Source organism: Lactuca virosa, chromosome 4 (assembly GCF_052849685.1).
Source record: "Lactuca virosa cultivar CGN04683 chromosome 4, Lactuca_virosa_CGN04683_v6, whole genome shotgun sequence".
NCBI lineage: Eukaryota > Viridiplantae > Streptophyta > Magnoliopsida > Asterales > Asteraceae > Lactuca > Lactuca virosa.
Window position 1 is genome coordinate 226,756,299 of NC_136429.1, and position 20,179 is coordinate 226,776,477.

Consider the following 20,179-nt stretch of genomic DNA (forward strand, 5'->3'; position numbering starts at 1 on the left):
AGTTGGATCTGAACCTACATAGACATTGTCAATGAATTTACAATCTGTCCCCATTAACCACTCGGACATCAACCTAACACCTATTTAGACATTCCATAATCAACTTTCTTTCGTCTCCCAGGCGGACTTGCAAATACATTTAACTTTCGATAAAATGCTACTCCTGCGGTCTTGGTATATCTCTAGAGGGACATAACCCTCATTTTCAACGTGTAAGAGAAAGGTCAGGATGATTCATCCGGATCGACATAAGAGTCCAACTACATTGCATTTCCAGAATCCATGTTATATATTTGAAAGAGGTTGACATCCTTACTTCTCTCACGATAATCCTCTTCCCGTCGATCCCCCTTTTCTCCTTCCTCCACATTTCGCCTTTGTGCGGAGACAAAATGTAGGATCGGCGCCAAGAGTTCATCACGGAAGAAAGGACTCACTAAGATGGGATCACTAACTAAGATTAATCTAATATGCTATATATATATATATATATATATATATATATATATATATATATATATATATATCAAGGTTGTAAAAATCGTTCGACGTTAGCTAGTCGGTGGACTGGGGTCAAGGGATTAATCGGTTAGGCGGGGATTAATCGGGGACCATTAATTGCTAATTTGTTAGATTTAAAAAAAAATAAATATGACTAATATCATATAAAAGTTCATAAATACCACTAATATCATAACAAAATAGGTTAATATGATAAATACAACAATAATCATACCTCAAATAGTTTCTATTGACATATAACTTCTTCAAAGTGTTAAAATTTCATCGGGTTCTACTGTTTCAGTCATTTTGTATGCATGGATTAATCGCTAGGCACTCTCTAATCGGTTAAGTAGCGCCTAGGGATTAATCGGAGATTAATCGGGACCTAATCGGGATTTTTACAACACTGATATATATATATATATATATATATATATATATATATATATATATATATATATATATATATATATATATATATATATATATATATATATATATATATATAGGCTTAGGTTATTTTTTTACTAACTATTGTGTGCCAGAATGCACGGAACTAGACCAATGGATGAAATTAATCAATGGACATGATTTGAGAGTGTATGATATTACAATGGGATAACATGTACCATATAATCCCACAAAGTTTAGTAAAAGGGTATTTTGGACAATTAACTACATTTATAAAAGGAAATTTCAGATTTTTAGGGATAATTAATTCTCCTAATTTTAAAATTTTGAATTTTTTTAATTAATTCATTTTTAATTCTAACGTAATTTGTAAACATAACCGATTTTATTTTGTCAGAATATTTTTTTTGTTAGAATGATGTTCTTTCAGAATTTTATTCTATTAGAATATTATTGAAGAATAACAAAATTCTTTAATCCGATGTTGAAAAATAACAACATTCTAATAAGTATATTCTTATACATCCGAACTTAAATACAAATTCATAGATATTCTTACAGACTAAAAGCCTTATACATTTTAATATAATTATACATATATTCTAAAAGAATATCAACAAAAATGAATAAAATTCTTAAAAAATAACAACATTCTTAAATTGTGAGTATGATCAAACTTTATTCATTCTTCAAGTTATTCCTATTAGGTCTTCAACGCATTCTTCCAGCCATTCCAATCACAAATACAAAAAAAAAATAATGATTAAAAACATGTTACTTGCAATTAACTATCACTTTATATATTCTGGTAGAATACATAGAATATGACAGGATACATAAATACATTCTGGCAGAATACATAGATTTTATTCTGGCAGAATACATTCTGACAAAATACATAGAATACATTCAAAAGTATCGTATTTACTGCTAATATAATTTTAGGTTCCATATATATATAATAACGGGGGACAATAGAAATTGGAATTCAGAATCACAAATTAAACCAAAATAATACACAAACAAATTAGTTACCTTTTTAAACAATTACATAAAACATGTGTTGCTAGTAATTCTCACAGAATGCATACCATAAGGTTAAATTTTTTAGATTCTCATTCAGGCATTTCAACAAACACTTGTTAGGCATTATCATCAAACAAGCCAAATTTAGAACAATCAAGTATCAAGAACAAATGGAAAACCAAGAACAATCAAGTATCAAGAACAAATGAAAATCAAGAACAATCTATCATTATTTAAGTCAGATTCTAAATTACAAAATCAACTTAAATGATGGATATTTAAAATTAAAGAAGAATGAGAGCACAGTGGGTATACTAGTGAAATCGGAAATCAACAGGAAGTATAATCAGAAATCAAAGAATCGAAAATCAGTGAATAAATCAAATGGAAAATTCATGTGAAGAATCGTAAATCAGTAGCATTCAAATGAAGAATTGCAAGCAATCAAGAAGTAGAAGAATCAGAAATCAAATAAACTTATGTTGGTGGCAGAGACCAACTTTCAAACCATCGATTCAACAGTTGGACTTCACCAGCGAATTACAAAATCAACTTGAATGGTGGTTCAATTTTTATGTCGGTGGTGATTTTTGGAGCGTGAAGATGAATTCCAAAGAAAGAGAAAAAGAATCGGCTAGGGTTTTTTGCAACAAATTTTGACTTTGACATCCCATGTTTAAGGAAATAATAAACATATTAATTATCTACTATAATTAAATATGCAAAGATTACTATAATACCCTTAAATGATTTATTTAATTATTTATTTTTTCCTAAATTCCTATTGGTGCATTCATACACATAATAGTTGCTAGAAACATTTGAACCTAGCTCTCTCTCTCTCTCTCTCTCTATATATATATATATATATATATATATATAGAAAAGAAATTTCTTTTCTATTTACTTTCCCCAGTTCCGTTGCTACCACATGATTCTTCGATAAAAAATTCTTCCACTAATTCTAAGTTGAATCTTTCCAAACAAGCACGTATAATACCTTTATGCTTACGAGCTAAAGTTCTAGCACAAGAAAGTCGAAGTATATACTTTACTCAATACAAATGAAAGACTCATTTATTTTTCCAAGGGATTCCATTCTATTTTCATATAGATATAAGTATTTTACTATTATTATATGTTAAATGAGACCAAAAAGACGAAATGGATATAAAAAATCTAGATTTCAATATAGGAGATAACTATGTCGAAAACAAGACAAGAATTCTCTACAATGACATTGTATACCAATAGAATGCATGTAGCGCAGCTTCGTAGCACGTTTGTTTTGGGTAAAAAATGTTACGGGGTCAAATCATGTAATCCATACCAATTACTGCTCCTTGGGGCAGTAACGAGAGTTTTTTAGATCAATTCACATTGGAAATATCATATAGAATCTTTCATAGTTATGATACTATTATAGTGTATTAAACACACTCTAGGATGTGCAGGCATTCCTCACATGCGTCTAAGATAACTACTAGGACGTTATCGTAACAACTTGCCCTAAGCTTCCATATTTGAGACACAAAATATAAAATGGAACCTGTCCTTGTCAACTCCTAGCGCTTTCGTGGTGATTTTAATAGATTTAAGGAGCTTTATATAGGTTCCAAACATTATCCAAACACCTTTGATTAATTCTTGTTTCCAAATAGGCCTCATATGCATCAAGATTAAGTAGCAATTTTGGAAGATTTGAAGAATTCTTTTGTAACGTCTCGAAAATCCAAGGTAAAATTTTCATTTTTAATATATATAACAATTTGTTCTCAAAACCATTCAAGATGAAAATAGTATTTAAACATCAGAGTAAAATCATCAATGCAGAATAAACTCTGGGGGATGTCGTGTAGTCATGTCGGACCCTTCCCTTTCGAACTAGAAGTACCTGAAACCATAAATATGAAACCGTAAGCACAAAGCTTAGTGAGTTCCTCAAAATACCACATACCGTACATATCATTGGGCCTAGCCCGCACATTAGGTCCTATCCATAATAATGGACCTATCCCTTTCTAATCAATGGGCCCAGCCCAACATACAAATGGGCCTAGCCCGACATATAATGGGCCCAATGCTCTCATGCAGTTGGGCCTAGCCCTATATGCATGCCCTTGGGCCCAACCCATCATACACTTTGTAACGCCCGTAGATCCGGGCTAGTCAATTTAGAAATAATAGGGGTCGAAAACGACTTTTCGACAAAAGATTATTTAGAATAAATAATCTTAACCAAGTTGTAGAATATGTCTCAAGGGTTCCGTAAATATAAAGAACGCCGAAATCCAAGTTATAACGAAGAAGTTATGGCCCGTCGAAGTTTTTCGGCAAAACCGGCACGGCACCGGGAGACGTAAATAGTGAATTTACAATAGATGGCTTTTTAGCCTTAGTGATCTAAACAAAAGTTGTAGTATATGTTAAACCAAGAACATCCATAAAAAGAACGCCCAAATCTAACTTTATATGAGGAAGTTATGAATTTTCTAAGATTTGACATAGCAGTGCACAGCCCAAAACTCGAATTTTAGTTCGAGCGGTCTTTGGCTTACGCAACCTAGATGAGAGTTGAATATCTCATTAATAGGAACTCAATGGTAAAAAGACAAACAAAAACGGAGTCCGTATGAAGGAGTTACGAATTCTTTGTGGTCATTTCACAATCTAATCTCATCCTACTGTTAAATTTAAGATTGGTCGAGAGTTAACCGATGGAGTCTAAATGAAAGTTGTAGATCTTGTTTTTACCTACGCGTGGAAAAAAAGAACGTCGAAAACGGAGCTCGTATGTGAAAGTTACGGGGTTTAGAAGTCGGCAGGGTGCTGCTGCAAAAGGGGTGACGTGGATAATTATGGGCCAAGGCTTTCTCCCCAAGGCAAGCCACCAGAAGGTGACATGTGGCATGGAATCGACGAGTAGAGCTGTTTTCCAGCCTATAAATAGAGGTGTCGGGTTCCCTCATTCTTCACACCATTCCAACTTCTTCTCTCTCTCTCTAGCCCCCAAAACCCCCCTAAAGTCTAGGTAAACCCCCTAGCACCCGAAGGAACCCCGAGGTTCCCGAAGCCCCGAGAAAAGAGCCCTTCGGCTCAGAAACTCTGCTTCGGCGAAGCCCGGTTTTGCGAAAAACCCGCTGTAAGTGAGCTATGCCTACCATATCTTTAGTATAACTTATGTTTTAATATAGTAACGTTATTAGGAACTTATAATGAGTATTTGGGCTATTATTATGAGTTATATAAGAGTGTTGCTTAACGCTTATATAATAGTAATAGTAGCTAGACTATTAATTAGTCGCGGTTAACGTTAGACTAAACTCTAGTGGTAATGATACTAGGTTTTGTCCGAGGGAAATTGTTTTAACAGTAACGAAGTGTTGTCCGAGTACCGACTCATCACCTTATCAAGTGAGTGCATAGTTACTTTCATCTTACACATAGATATGAAGTATTTTAATATAAATTACGTGCTATGTGTGCATATGGTCTGAATACTTGCTGTCTGTGCTGGGTGAAAGATTTTTATACATGTTTCAAATGATTTAAACGGTATATGTATTTTATATCTACAAAATGTGTTGGGTAAAACATGGGTAGATGAAATAGTTGCTGTGTGAAAAAAATAAAATGATGAGAAGTGATATAGACCATGAGATAATGGTGAGAGGTAAACCATGAGAGAAGCCTTTTACCCATGTGTTGGCCCCGTCATTCAGCAGAGTATGGATGACAACCACAGACTATTCTAGACAGTCCAGTGGACACTAGCAGGCTCGCAACCTGTAGGTGTTTTGAACTGTGTATTCACCAGATGTACTCTAAAAACCCATTGACATGTATTGCGAGTGGATTCTCGGAAACGATACTGTCGATAAACGAGATAAAAACTCATTGACATGTATTGCGAGTGGATTCTCGGAAACGATACTGTTGATAAACGAAATAGCCCTGGCAGCTATGTATTTAGTGCCTGTCGAGAAAACCCTGGCAACTATGGATTTAGTGCCCGTTGAGTAAACCCTGGCAACGATGGATTTCGTGCCTATTCCTTAGGATGATCCTTAGGAACGAATGAACAAGAAATAGTTGATTCTTAGGGTAGATCCTTAAGAGTAAATAAGATAATGGGGATGGGTAATTGGGTTAATTGTTCGATGATTAAACATAATAATTATATTATTGTGGATTGAAAACCCTATGTACTCACCAGGTTTCCCAACCTGACCCACTCAAGCTTATTTGTATCAGAGGTGTCGATACGAAGCTACTTTACACTAAGAGATTTAAAAGAGATGTATATCACTAGTGTAAACAATGTAAGTTCTGTTTATGCTTATGTTTCTGTATTGACAATGACATCCCAATGTTTTGAAAATGAATAAAAAATACATTTCTTCGGAAATGCTTTGATAACCTATTTATCATGTTTTCTGGGAACAAATTCCGCAACATTTTTGTTAAAAGAAGTACTCTGATTTTTATAAAGCATAAACAAAATCGGTCTTTTCTGGCCGTGAAAATGGGGACGTCACACACTTCAAGAGTCACAAAGATAGATAGCATCCTGCATAATATATCCTAGTGGGCCAACATTGGTGTCTTCGATCCATGGGTATAGTGAGAAGACTTACCTCTATCCGAGATAATCGAAACACACACACGCTGCTGCTACCAGGATACTCACACTGAACATATCCAAAAATCATACCTAACTAATAATTAAGATAATCATCCATAATCTAAGGCCCAAATCATATATTATCATATCAAGGGGTAAAAGACTATTTTACCCTACTCATACATGGCCCAACAAAATAAGACCCAAACCCAAAACGATCGAATGCCCAAAATGGCCGAAAAGCCCATCTGGTGAATACGCCCCACGTACCTCCCTCGTACATGCAGCGTACCAGGAGAGTACGCCGAGCGTACTACTCTGCTGCCCAAACTTAACCCCAAGATGAAAATAGTATATAAACATCAAAGTAAAATCATCAATGCAAAATAAACTCCGGGGGATGATGTGCAGTCACGTCGGGCCCTTACCTTTTGAACTGGAAGTTTCTAAACCATAAATATGAAACCGTAAGCACAAAGCTTAGTAAGTTCCTCAAATACCACATGCCATATATATCACTGGGCCTAGCCCGCACATTGGGCCCAACCTATAATAATGTGCCTAGCCCTTCCTAATCAATGAGCACAGTCTAACATACAAATGGGCCTAGCCTAACATACAATGGGCCTAGCCCGACATATAATGGGCCTAACACTCTCATGCAATTGGGTCTAGCTCTACATGCATACCCTTGGGCCCAACCCATCATACAATACAAGAGTCAAAAAGCAACTAGCATCCAACATAACATATCCTAGTAGGCCGACATTGGTGCCTTCGACCCACGGGTACAGTGAGAAGACTCACATCTATCCGAGATAACCGAAACACACACACACACGCTGTTGCTACCGAGATCTTCACACTGAAGATATCCAAAAATCATAGCTAATTAATAATTAAGGCAATCATCCATAATCCAAGGCCTAAATAATATATTATCATATCAAGGGGTAAAAGACTATTTTACCCTATCCATACCTGGCGCACCAAAACAAGGCCCAAACCCAAAACGACTGAATGCTCAAAATGGCCCAAAAGCCCATCTGGTGAGTACACCCCGCGTACCTCCCTCTTACGCCCGACGTACTTCACTGAAGCCTGCGACACGCAGTGTACCAGGAGGGTACGCCCATCCTACTACTCTGCTGCCCAAACTCAACCCCAAGCTTCTAAATGCCTTAAGACAAAACGACTAACTCCTAGATCTTGTTCATTTGGGACGTACTAATTCATAAGTTCCTGACTTTATGACTTTGCATGGCTTAATGGTGTCCAAACCAAAGCCCTAAATCCATAATTTCATCAAAAGGTCACTAGCCCATGCATGGAAGGATAATACTCATCGAGATCTGATTTTTATGACTTAATGACCTTAACAACGACCAGAAATGAGGCTCAAAGGTTCTCGAGTAACTTCTACTCACAAGAACCACAACCATATGACGAAAAGATGATAAATCATAACCCAAACTAGATCTACATAAAAGAACCATCAAGATTAAAACTTTATACCTCTAAAAGTTTGCAAAGGGGAAAAGAGTTCTGGATATTCAAGCTTCTAGCTAACCAACACTCCTCTAATGAGTTCTTCTTCTTTCAAAAGCACCAAAACACACCAAAATCACTCAAAGGATAAAGAATCTATCAAATGGGGCTAGGGTTTCGAATTTAGGGTTATAGAGGATGGAGACTAAAGGTAGGAAGGGTTTGGAATGAGTTAAGGCCTTTAAATGGGGTCCAAGACCCTAATATTAGGGTTGCATATGATTGACGTACGCCCAACGTACTCCTGGTACCCCCAACGTACTGGGAAGAAGCTTCGTGACCAACCTTGCCTAGTACGCCCAATGTACTCCCTGTACACCCATCGAACTAGGCCAAAGCCCAAACCAACCTAATTTCTAACATTCATAACTTCCGCGTCCCAAATTTGTTTTCGGCGTTCTTTATATGCGCGGAAAGGTAATGAAAAGCCCTAAAATCCTATCAACTCTCCTTTGGCTTAAAACCTTCTAAACTTAAATCCTTAATTCATGAAAGGTCCGAAGCATCACTTTTACTATTATATCCTTGGGCTCCAAAGCACAAACCAAACTCTTGGATCACATAATCTATATTACCCACTTCCAATGGGTCTAGACCTTTCTTTCCCCAAAGTATGAAGCCTTAAGATAATTGATTCTCGGGTTACAGCCCCGAATTAAGAAATGACTCGAAACAGGGTGTTACATCTTTGAAGATCAAGCATTGAAGCCATGTTCATCATCAACAATAAGCGTTCATCCTTCTCATTTCTCATCCATGAGAAGCTAAACTCAACCCGTGCTCGCAGCCGGGATTAGGTTCTATTTTCCTTTTTTCGTATTGTTTTGGATTATGAACAATGTTAGACTTCTTTCTTTTTGCATATTGTTTTAGATTTAGAATGGGATGTTACACTAGGTTAATGATGTTAATTATAATGCAATTACTTGATTGAGTTGAGTTTTGAATCCATTCTACATCACTAAAATATATCCCTAACTTGATTTGAGTTAATGAAGTAGAGAAATTTTTCAAAGCCCACAAATCATGGTTTTAGTTACGTTCAACTATGTAAGGCCTTCATGGTTTTAGTTACGTTCAACTATGTGAGGTCATAATTGGGTCAAAAAGTGTTTCAGCATGTGTAAAGTTACAAGGACTTGGAGATCGGTTGCAAGCCCTTTTATATCAACTACAACCCCTTATTATTAAGTTTGACATTTCAATTTAGGTCGTGTAGTGATGGTTATTGGATTGATTATGCATGTATTGGTGTTATTTAATCCTCCAACACTTACTAGAGCTTGTTAGAAGATTAAGGTGAGTTACTCCCAATAATATGTCCCTAAAATTATTTTGTGTTAAGTGATTTCTTATAATTGCATTATCTGCATGAAGTGTTAAATGTATATTGTGTTCATGAATGAAATACAGTTTCTCAAAGAGTAAGAGTATGTCTAAATGTCTTAAAAGTTTGAGCATAACCACCGCATTTATGTCGGTTGGGTTGTGTCTTGAGTGAAGTCCCAAACACTAAAGAGTTGTACTAAATAGTTTTGGGCATAATTTCCCATGAAAATGAGAGATGCTTGTGAAAAGTCATGATTAAAGGAATGAACTTTTCAAACTCATTCCAGGTCCCATGTGGTATGATAACATGTTTACCAAATAAGAGTTAAGAGTGGAGCCTCTAAACGGGTTTAGTGAGAGATACTAATACCTTGTTTGTGCTTTGAGTTACAATTTATTTATGGTGAGGACGACGAACAAAGGTGATGCTTCTAACAGTTTTGCATTGTAGGTGCCATGCATACACCGACTTGGAGCCTAGTACGGTGACAAAACCGGTTGGATGGTTGACAATCAGTCATATTGGTAGAGTATAAACAAAATTGTCAATGGTTAAGTACCCTAATATGGTATAAAATAATGTTTTCCATAAATTTCACAAGTCTAATAGTTTGTTACCCACCCCTGACATTAACCTCGTTTTAGGAGGGCATCACACAAAAAGTATAATAGTTTGCTACAATTCAACCATATAAACTACAACACAATTTACAAATCCCATAGTAGAATGTCAATAAGAAACAAGCTTCAGTTCATCTTTCATACTCTCTTCAAATCCCGCATACTCAAGACTACACTTTCTATCTAATTTGGAAGTTCAAAGTTCTGAGGAAAGTGGCATACAAGAATGCGAAGAACACGCAAAAACCAATCAAAACTGCAGCAACGGGACCCATGAAATCCAATTCAAAACCATAGTAGTCTTTTATATACGATGTGAGGAGTGGGCCCTGTTCCATCCCAGGCACCATGATTGTGTCAGTTGAATCATGATACTGAGAAACAATGCATCCGTACACAGTCCACGCCATGGGGCAGATCCAGTAGTACCACACCCACCATCCAGGAATTTTCTAAAATTTCAAGAATTCAAACAATTGGTCATTCGTCACTTAGCAAACATTAAAAAAAAAAAAAAAAAAAAAAAAAGCACTTGAGTTGAATCAAAGGGAAGTGGACTTACGGGTTGTGGGATATAAAACCCTGAGAAGATATTAAAAAGTAGGTAGAAACCAGCTGCAGATATGGCTGCAATTTGCTCATTTGGTGTAATGGAAACAGTCATCATTCCATAGTATGTGAAGTAAAGGAACGAGAAGAAGTTGATGAAAAAGAGCCAGAAGAATTTAGCTGCAGTCCATTCGAATGACACCATGGCATACACTATGAGAGTGTAATATGTCGTTTGAAGGAATACATATGGTATCTCTACAAACACCTGTTTAAAGAAAAGAAAGGGTAAGTTTGTAATTAAGTAAATATTTGTTTAAAAAATTTGCTTACTTGTGCCATGGCATATGGTAATGAGGAGTACATTCCAGCTGCTCTTTCACGATAAAATACTGTTCTTTCTGTTGCAACAACTGGCTGCACTGTTTGGGAATTGTTTACACCTACAAAAAATACAGCAGCGTACATGGCTCCAATTGTTCTATTTAAATCAGTGCTGCTCGACCTGAAATTTATAAAATCAACAAGTTTTAGAATATTTTATACATCGGTTTACATTATATTAAATAAATTAACATTTTTAATTTGTTACTAATAAACCACAAGATAAAAAAATAATTGAAAAGCTCATTTGATCAAACTTGTAAAACTTATTTAAAATTCTTCAACCTAATCGACACAATAAAAAAACCCTTACAATAACGGATGCTCGTATAACACTTTGTATTTATACGATTGATTTAAAAAGAAGAAAAACTCACGTTTTTTCACCGATTTTCCAGAATACAGTTCCGACCATGAGTGCACAAAGCAAAGTGAAGAAGAAACGAACAAGGTTATAATCGGGATTTCGCCAGTAACTCCACCACATCTTCCATAAACAAGAAGTAAATTGTCCCCATATATTTTGAGAATACTGCGTTTCAAAGTGAAGATCTACAGCTCCTTGAGGAGGTACACTTAACTCCTTCACCAAATCCTTGTTCCTCCTATCATCCATACAAAGTACAAACATCAATTAATAGTGTCTAAATACATTAAGTCAAGTTTTTGGCTTAACAAATTAAGTCATTCTTTCCATATTAAGTCAAAAAAGAAACAACCACTTACTGTTGCAAAGCCGATGAACTGTAGATCTCAGCAAAGTCAACGCCAAGTCGCATCTCTGCAGCAGCAGAGCTGACTTCCAACATCCATGTTGCTGGATTGTATTTTTCCGGGATTTTTGGAACCCCAGAAACTTCCTGATTATATAAAAAAAAACAATTTATTAATATACAATGTTTTGAAATTATAAAGTACGCATGTGAGATAGATACCTGAAAGTAATCAATGATGCTTTGAGAATGTCTGCCTAAAGGTCCCGCATAGATAACTTTTCCACCTCTTTTCAACAACAGTAACTCATCAAATGATTCAAAGATATCAATACTAGGCTGATGAATGGTGCAAACAACTGTTCTTCCTGTGTCCACTGTGTTTCTTACAGCCCTCATAACAATGGCAGCTGCTCTTGCATCAAGTCCAGAAGTTGGTTCATCCATGAAAATAATTGAAGGATTTGCAACAAGTTCAACTGCAATTGTTAGTCTCTTTCTTTGTTCTGTTGATAATCCACTAACTCCTGGAAGTCCCACCATTGCATTCTTGATGTTGTCTAGTTCAACTAACTCCATCACTTCACGTACAAAGCTCTGAAACATAAAAATTAAACTTCTCATTAATGTAAGTTAAATTTTAATTTATATGTATGTTGTTAAATGTTAAATTACCATTTTGTCTTCTTTGCTGATTTCTTTTGGGAGACGAAGGAAAGCAGAGTAGATTAAGGATTCATGAACAGTGATTGTGGGAGAGTGGATGTCAGTTTGCTCACAATATCCAGAGATTCTTGCAAATGTTTCTTGTACTTTTGGGAATCCTGATATTCTTGTATCTCCTTCAATATAACCACCTGTTTTTCTTCCTGCTAAAACATCCATTAATGTAGTTTTTCCAGCTCCACTTACTCCCATCAATGCAGTTAAAACTCCAGGCCTGAATGCACCTGTTACATCACTAAGTAAATGCAACCTGTCTTCTGTTACCCCTTGTTCTCTCATTTCCTGTTTAATCAACAAATAATCATTATAAGAACTTTCTCAAGTCACAAAAATAACAATTATAAACATTTTAAAGAATTGGACTTACAACAGGCATGTCAACAAAGTAGTTCACATTGTCAAATGACATGGCGTATGGAGTAAAATGAAGCACCATGCCTTTCTTAGCAACACCATTAGCATTAGAAGTGACTTGATTTCTGGCAGCATGATGTGGTGTTTGTTCTTGGTTGGTATCTTGACCTGCCATGGCTGCAGCTTCTTCCTTGGAGATAATTGCTTGTGGCTTTCCAGGGGCTAGTTAGTCAATAAGAGAATCATGAGGGTTAGTTAGTGCAAAATGCAAATATCAGTCGACTTTAGGGGTATTCATGGAAACTTACCTTTTAAATACATGAGAGTAATGGTGAAAAGAATATTGAACAGAAATGTGAAACCAAGAAGAGCAGCAGCACAAATCCAGTATGTGCTTTCTTTAGTTGGGATGTCAAGGGTCCGTAGTACTGCAAACCCCATGTTGGTTGAACCATCTGAGCTCTGCAAAAAGTGAAGCATATAGAATTATAAGGGGTACAATGAGTAATAAAATAAAGCACAAATACAGTATGTGCTTTATTTATTGTACACCCCTTTGATTTAACAAAAACATTAAATCAGGGGTACAATGAGTAATTACACCCGTTAAGGTTTTTTGAAGAAAACGTTAAAGGGGTGCTAATATTCATTCATACGCCCTTTATTTATCGTACACCCCTTGATTTGACAAAAACGTAAAATCAGGGGGTACAATGAATAATTACACCCCTTTAACTTTTTTTTAACAAAAACGTTGAAGGAGTGTTACTATTCATACACCTTTTATTTATTGTACACCCCTTGATTTAACAAAAACATTAAATCAGGGGGGTGCAATAAGTAATTAGAAGGTGTATGTTTAGTAATAAGGGTGTATGAATAGAATCATACATATAAAGTTACCCTTTTGCAATTCAGGTTTTTTTAGTTAAAAATGACTGACTTACGGTTTTGCTTGTCCACCTAGGATCAAGAAACTCATTTATAGCAAATCCTTTGAAGCCATAAGACAAAGGCGAAAGCCAATACGCCCACTCCCACCAGTTTGGAATCTGGGTTTTAGGAAGTATAAAACCACCTAACAGAAATATAAGCAAAAGCACAACAGATCCTCCTGTGTTTGCAATATTCATTGTCTTACAAACCCCAGCAATTAACCTAAACAACCCTGCTGCCACATTCTGGATCAAAAACACCAACAAAAGATGCTTGAAGAACCTGTAATTAATTAATCAATCACATTCCATCAGTAATACATATGACAATGTTGAGCTTCAAATTAATAATTAGTTAACTAATTATCTCACCTGCTAGCATCAGGGGCAAGATCAATACCATAATAAATAATCCCACACCACATAACACTCTCAAGTATAGAAATAGGAATCCGAAGCAAGAAAGCTGGAAGAGTGAAACACCATGAAGGGTGGAACATGAGGTCCCTTTGTTTGTAAACAACTGGAAGTCTCATGATGATAAGTGACAGATCAGCAAGCCCATTAAACATGTTTATGAGTAAACTACTCAAAATTGCCCCTATATAGATAACCCCATCTTGTTCGTTTCTGTGGTTCATTGTGGGCCTAAGATACAAAGTCGTGATGATGAATGCTATAAACACGATTTGTATGGATTTGAAAACGAAAACGAACGCGTTCCTTTTCATTAGTAGCCACTCTTTATCCCATGACGCTTTAAGGAGCTCCATTTTGGGGACTAAGTATTTTTGGAAGACAAGAGCAGCTTTATGGCTTTCGTTTTTGTCATATGGAATTGACAACTCGTTTTTCAACTTCTCTCCCACGTGGAAACTTTTGAATCTCTCAACAAATCCATTCACTGATATGTATTTATATGGTATGTTTTTGTTCACCCAATATTGTTCTTGATCCTTTTTAGATGTCACCTATATCACAATTCACAAAGATACAAAATGTTTAGAATATGTAAAATATGTAAAATTGTAATCATGTATTGAATTGAAGTTACTTACCTCTTGTAAGAAGTCAGCAGTGCCCTTTCTTTCTGGACATACGAATCCACAACTCTCGAAGAATTCTAGAACATTTTCTCGTGGGCCCTGATACACGATCTGGCCCTCGGATAGAAGGATGATGTCATCGAATAGATCGAATGTCTCTGGAGCAGGTTGTAGTAGAGACATTAAGATTGTTGACTCGGTGAGGTGTACAATTTGTTGCAAGCACTTGACTATTTGAAATGTAGTGGAACTGTCTAGACCCGTTGATATCTCGTCCATAAACAGAGTTTTTGCGGGTCCCACAAGCATCTCACCTGAACCCGGGATTTATTTATCCATTCAGCACTTTATCCATACAATACTTAATGTCAAAAAAAAAATAATAATAAAATAAAAATGAATTAAATTAACCTGTGGTTACACGCTTCTTTTGTCCTCCGGAGATACCTCGTCTCATTTGATCTCCAACAAACGTGTCACGACATATATCTAGGCCCAATATCTGATTTGGTTTTAAAAAGATATAAATATTGTTAGTGTTAGTGTTTCTCCTCAAGAGCTCTATTTGATTTGGATAATAAAGAGTAATACTTACTCTTAAAGTGTAATAAGTAATCAAACTGCTCTCATCTCCTTCAATCGCAGTTGCCTTCATGAAAAGGTCGACTTCTGCTTCTGGAATGATACCTGCTTCCTTTTCTCTTCTTGCAAGCTCCGTTAGCATCTCTGTATTTCATTGTTTAGTTATTAATCGATCAAATCATATCTTCTTGTTTCAAGAATTGAAAATGTGAAACAAGAAGATATGGGACACAATATATGTAACTAAAGGAAAATTAAGTTACCTAAACGAGATCCAACTCCTTGGCATCTTGCTGAGAAATCTAATGTTTCTTTCACAGTCATTTCTCCAGCATGAATATCGTTTTGGCTAATGTAAGCTGCTGTTCTTCGTGGTTCAAATTCATTGAGCTTATGTCCATTGTAAGTTATCTCTCCATCAACTTTTAGGTTTTTATCCAGTCTTCCTGCTAGAGCTAACAAAAGCGTTGTCTTACCCGATGATGGTGGACCCAACACAAGTGCCATCCTGTAACATACACAAAACTTGCATAAATTCCCTTTGCGAAGTGATCACTAAGTGTGTTTTATACTTTTATTTCTTGAATTACGTTTTGATACTTGTGAATCATAAGTCGAGATGCTATTCGATAGAATATATATGAATATTTGAAGCTCGTAGATAACTGAATTTCTATTATAGCACAAAGTCATACCTATTCGATAAAATATAAGGGTTCTGAGTTTTTTAATCGAACATTCATTGAAAACCGAAACATTAGGAGTGTGATGTTATACCTTGATGGTTTGATAATTCCGGAGACATTTTTAAGAATGCGCAGTTTAGCTTTCTCAGAGAAATTGATCCCAATAGTAGCGATAAGGGTTTCAACGATATTTCTAGCAGCATTTGTGAGAGTTGGAAGTGCTCTATCTCCGACATGGCAATCAGCTTCTATTGACAAATTTTGAAATCGAACTTCTACTGTTGGAAGGGAGATTCCTACCCTGAGATTAACCAAGACAATGATGTGTTAATTTATTAACTTAAATACTTAAAAATTGACTAATTATATATCAATAACTGTGACCTTAAAAGGGTGTCCTTAAAAGGCTCCTATGAATATACAACGTTTTTTGTATGATAGTTGGTAGTTGTAAGCTCGAGTTTTTATTTATGTAAAAATAATTAACAAATTAAGGTAGTTGTACTTTTTTAAATATATAAAATTAGTTAAAAACTAAAAGCTACCAATAACTACATATAAAATAATATAAAATAGCTTTTGGATTTGGAGATTTTATTTTAAAGAAATTTTGAAAGCTTCTACTATCAAACAAATATTTTTTTTCAGGTTTTTATTTCTTAAAAATTTAAAGCTTTCAAAAACTTCCTACCAAACATTATCTATAATAATTAGATTTGACATTTTGATATTTTTTAAACTTTTAGGCATAAAGCCAAACTTACATTTCTTAATTAGATTTCAAATTTTGGCCATTTGTAGACGAAAACCCAAACTTACTTTTCTTAATTAGATTTCACATTCTTTTATAATTTGTAGACAAAAAGCCAAACTTGCATTTTTTTTAATTAGATTTCACATCTGGACAACTTTAGATGCGAAGCCAAACTTACATTTCTTAATTAGATTTCACATTTTGGCCATTTGTAGACGAAAACCCAAACTCACTTTTCTTAATTAGATTTCACAATCTTTTATAATTTTTAGACAAAAAGCCAAACTTGCATTTTTTTTAATTAGATTTCACATCTGGACAACTTTAGATGCGAAGCCGAATTCTGTGTGTGAAACAGAGATGATGTGTTGGTCATAGTTTCTTTGAAAAAAATATCTTTTTTCTTTCATTACATTCTGTCGATGTCAAATGATGTGTTCGCCATAGTTTCTTTGAAAAAAATATCTTTTTTCTCTCATTACATTTTGTCGATGTCAAATTTTCTTTGTTTCAAAAAAAAAAAAAAAAAAAAAAAAGCTTTTCTTCAACAGTTTTGGAGTTTGTGAAAATTCTCAAAACTGTTGATAATTTCAAAAATCAATTTCTTTTTAGTTTTTAAGGGGCTTTTTCATAAGAATGAATTTCAATCTTTTTTTAAAAATTTGTAAGTTTGCCGTTTTATCTAAAAGGAAGTCAAAACCTTAAACGTGGATTATCGTAAACGTACCTAAAACAATTTGTATAAGTTTTTTTATTTTTTTGTCCTTATATAGAAAGAAAAAAAAATACTAAAAGTTTTCATCTAATGGACAAAAACATAGATGGTCGAGTCTGGAGTCCATTCAATATATCTATGAATAGCATAGGCATAAATGAATATTCAAGTATTTTTTATATATTAAAAAATAAATTCACCGATGGACAGATGTAATTTTAATTTAGAAAAATTATAGATTACACAACAGCCTAAGTAGAAGATTTTGAATATCTTTTTTCATAGACAAAAAAAAAAAAAAAAAAAAAAAAAAAAAACTTGAAGTATCGAATCTTAATATTTGAGTCAATTACTGAGATTATGCATTAATTAATGCTCGAAGATATTTTAATTTGAATACTAGATCTAATATAAAACTAAAAAAGGAAACAGAAAATCAGGGGAGTTGACTTTTCATGAAAGAGATGAAGACTTACTTGTGAACTCGATCCCTGAACTTCCTCAAGAACCTTTCGTTATCTTCTTCAGGAAGCATAAAAATCTTGTTGATGAAATTCTGTCGAGCAACTGGATCGAGCTCTCGTACATCCATTAACATCTGATCAGATTGCAGTTCCTGTTGATCCTCCGGAATATATGACTTGAAGATGGTGGTTCGTAGTCGACTGTAAGTTGGTAGTTTCTCCAAAGCAGCCCATCGCAAGGCCTCTTCGTCTTCCATGGAGTGACGACTGCTCCTTCCGTCGTGACTACCACCTCCAACGCCGGAAAACGCATCTTCCATCCGCAAACTCCCGGCAGCGCTGCTAAAACTTCTGCCTATGCTTCTCGCCACACTCCGGCGAAAACTCGAGTTCCACTCTTCCGCCATTTTTGACTGGAGTTTGTGAAACCCCTTACGTTCCTCTTGTTAATATAAGGTCCCAGGTCCACGGAGTAAACGTTTGTAAGATATCGAGTCAATTATAGTTTTGGTGCCTGGGGTTTAGCTTATTGCGATTTTAGTCCAAGTTTTGACTGTTATGATACGACTGGTCCCTGTGGTTTTAAATATATGCACTGGTGGTCCCTATGTTCATAAAACTAACACCTTGACTTAGGGTTGTAAACGGGTTTCGACCCGTCCTGAATGAACCCTAAATCGAAAGACTTGGAAGCCGAAATTGGCATGTTAGTGGAACCGGGAGCCAAACCAATATAAGAAAACCAGACATGGTATACCGATATGGAACCACTTTGGACCGTTTGGAACCAGATTTGGAACCATAATTGGCTTTGGGACCTGAATTGGACCATACCACGTCTCTTGAAAAGGAAGGGTCTATCAAATAAGAAAAGTTAGTTTTTATAAATACAAAAATCAACTTTGATACCCTTTGTTTATAGCTTTATAATTCAGTTAATAAATATCCAAATAAGGTGTTTATGGAGTTTAAAGTTAAGATAAAACATTGAACTAAATTATGTGTAACGTCCGAATCTTGAGGTACATTATTCGTAATTAAATTATCATTTTGAGGATTGTCACGACATAATGGAGGCACCACCACGTGGCGAGGCGAGAAGGGTTCGCGTGTTTCATTTAAGCCACCACGACATGACAGTATTGACCACGACGTGGTGCACGGCTGACGTGAAAACCCTATTTTTCTGGGTTTACTCCCTATTTAAAAGAATGATGAGGCTAGGGTTTGCTCATCCTCAGCCACCATCAGCCCCCTCAAGCCCTAAAGAAAACCTTAATCACTTTCCTTCATTATTGAGCTAGTTTTGGTGTTCATTGAAGCTAAAAAAGAAGAAGGAAGCAAAGATCAAGCAAGCAAGTCTCCATTCTTCACCTTAGCACTCTTCTGGACTTTTGTAAGAGGCTTGATTTTTATGAAGCTAAGTTGTTAGATTTTGAGTTTGTCCCACTAAGTTCTTGTTCTTGTTTGTTGGGATGGTAAGATCTCTTAAAGTTTGCAACTTTATGAATCTCTAGGGCATTTGGTATAATTTATGCCTTGGATTTGGAGTTTGGTTGGGTTTTCAATCCATGCATGAGATTTACGTCATAAACCTTCATTTTGACCTAATATGGGTTCAAGACATGCATTGGACATGCATGTCTATAAAGCACTAACTTTTAGGTTAGTTTTGGTGCTAGAATCACTTCTGGAAAGGATGGACTTCGGACTTTATGGAATAAGTTCTTTTAGTTAAGTTATTGTATTATTAATCTTTTTGGGACTTAGAGATTTGGGTTTTGGACCTTTTGGGTGGTCCTAATGGATAAAGTTAGAAACTTTATCCTTCTAGATCACATTTTAGACCAGATCTAAGCTTTAGAGCTATTGGAATCGAAGAAAACAACTTAATGCATTAAGTTGTTGGAACCCCCAGCTACAACGGCGTGGTCCTAGGTCACCACATCATGTGGATGAGATTTTACCGACTGTTTGGTCGTATGCGGGCCACGGCGTGGCCAAGGAAGACCACGACGTGGCGATCGGCTGGAGTCAACATTGCCTGTTGACTTTGACCGTTGACCTTGAGGGTTGACTTTTGACTTGTGGATTTTGTTCAGCTATTCATGTCCTGATAGGTAGATTAAGGCTTTGCCTTGAGTGATTATCTAGGTGGCACTTAGCACCTGTTGTGGAATTTTGAGGGCGTGTTGACTTCTGAGCTGC

General features: G+C 35.6%; 1 protein-coding gene across 2 annotated transcripts; it reads right to left on the minus strand.

The window, feature by feature from the left end:
* Positions 1–10,009: 10,009 nt before the first annotated feature.
* On the minus strand, positions 10,010–18,424 carry LOC145108049 (ABC transporter G family member 35-like). 2 transcript variants are annotated; one of them, XM_079045038.1, is made up of 17 exons: positions 17,984–18,424; positions 16,130–16,339; positions 15,616–15,860; positions 15,366–15,496; positions 15,182–15,272; positions 14,783–15,084; positions 14,097–14,695; positions 13,737–14,007; positions 13,098–13,251; positions 12,803–13,011; positions 12,385–12,717; positions 11,932–12,306; positions 11,723–11,856; positions 11,374–11,601; positions 10,946–11,117; positions 10,626–10,880; positions 10,010–10,515 (listed from the first exon to the last, which is right to left on the minus strand). In XM_079045038.1, the coding sequence occupies exons 1-17, from the start codon at positions 18,376–18,378 to the stop codon at positions 10,243–10,245; spliced, it is 4,377 nt and encodes a 1,458-aa protein (XP_078901164.1). In that variant the 5' UTR covers positions 18,379–18,424; the 3' UTR covers positions 10,010–10,242. The 2 variants fall into 2 exon arrangements, with proteins under 2 accessions (XP_078901164.1, XP_078901163.1); XM_079045037.1 differs by having other exon boundaries at positions 15,182–15,496.
* Positions 18,425–20,179: the final 1,755 nt, after the last annotated feature.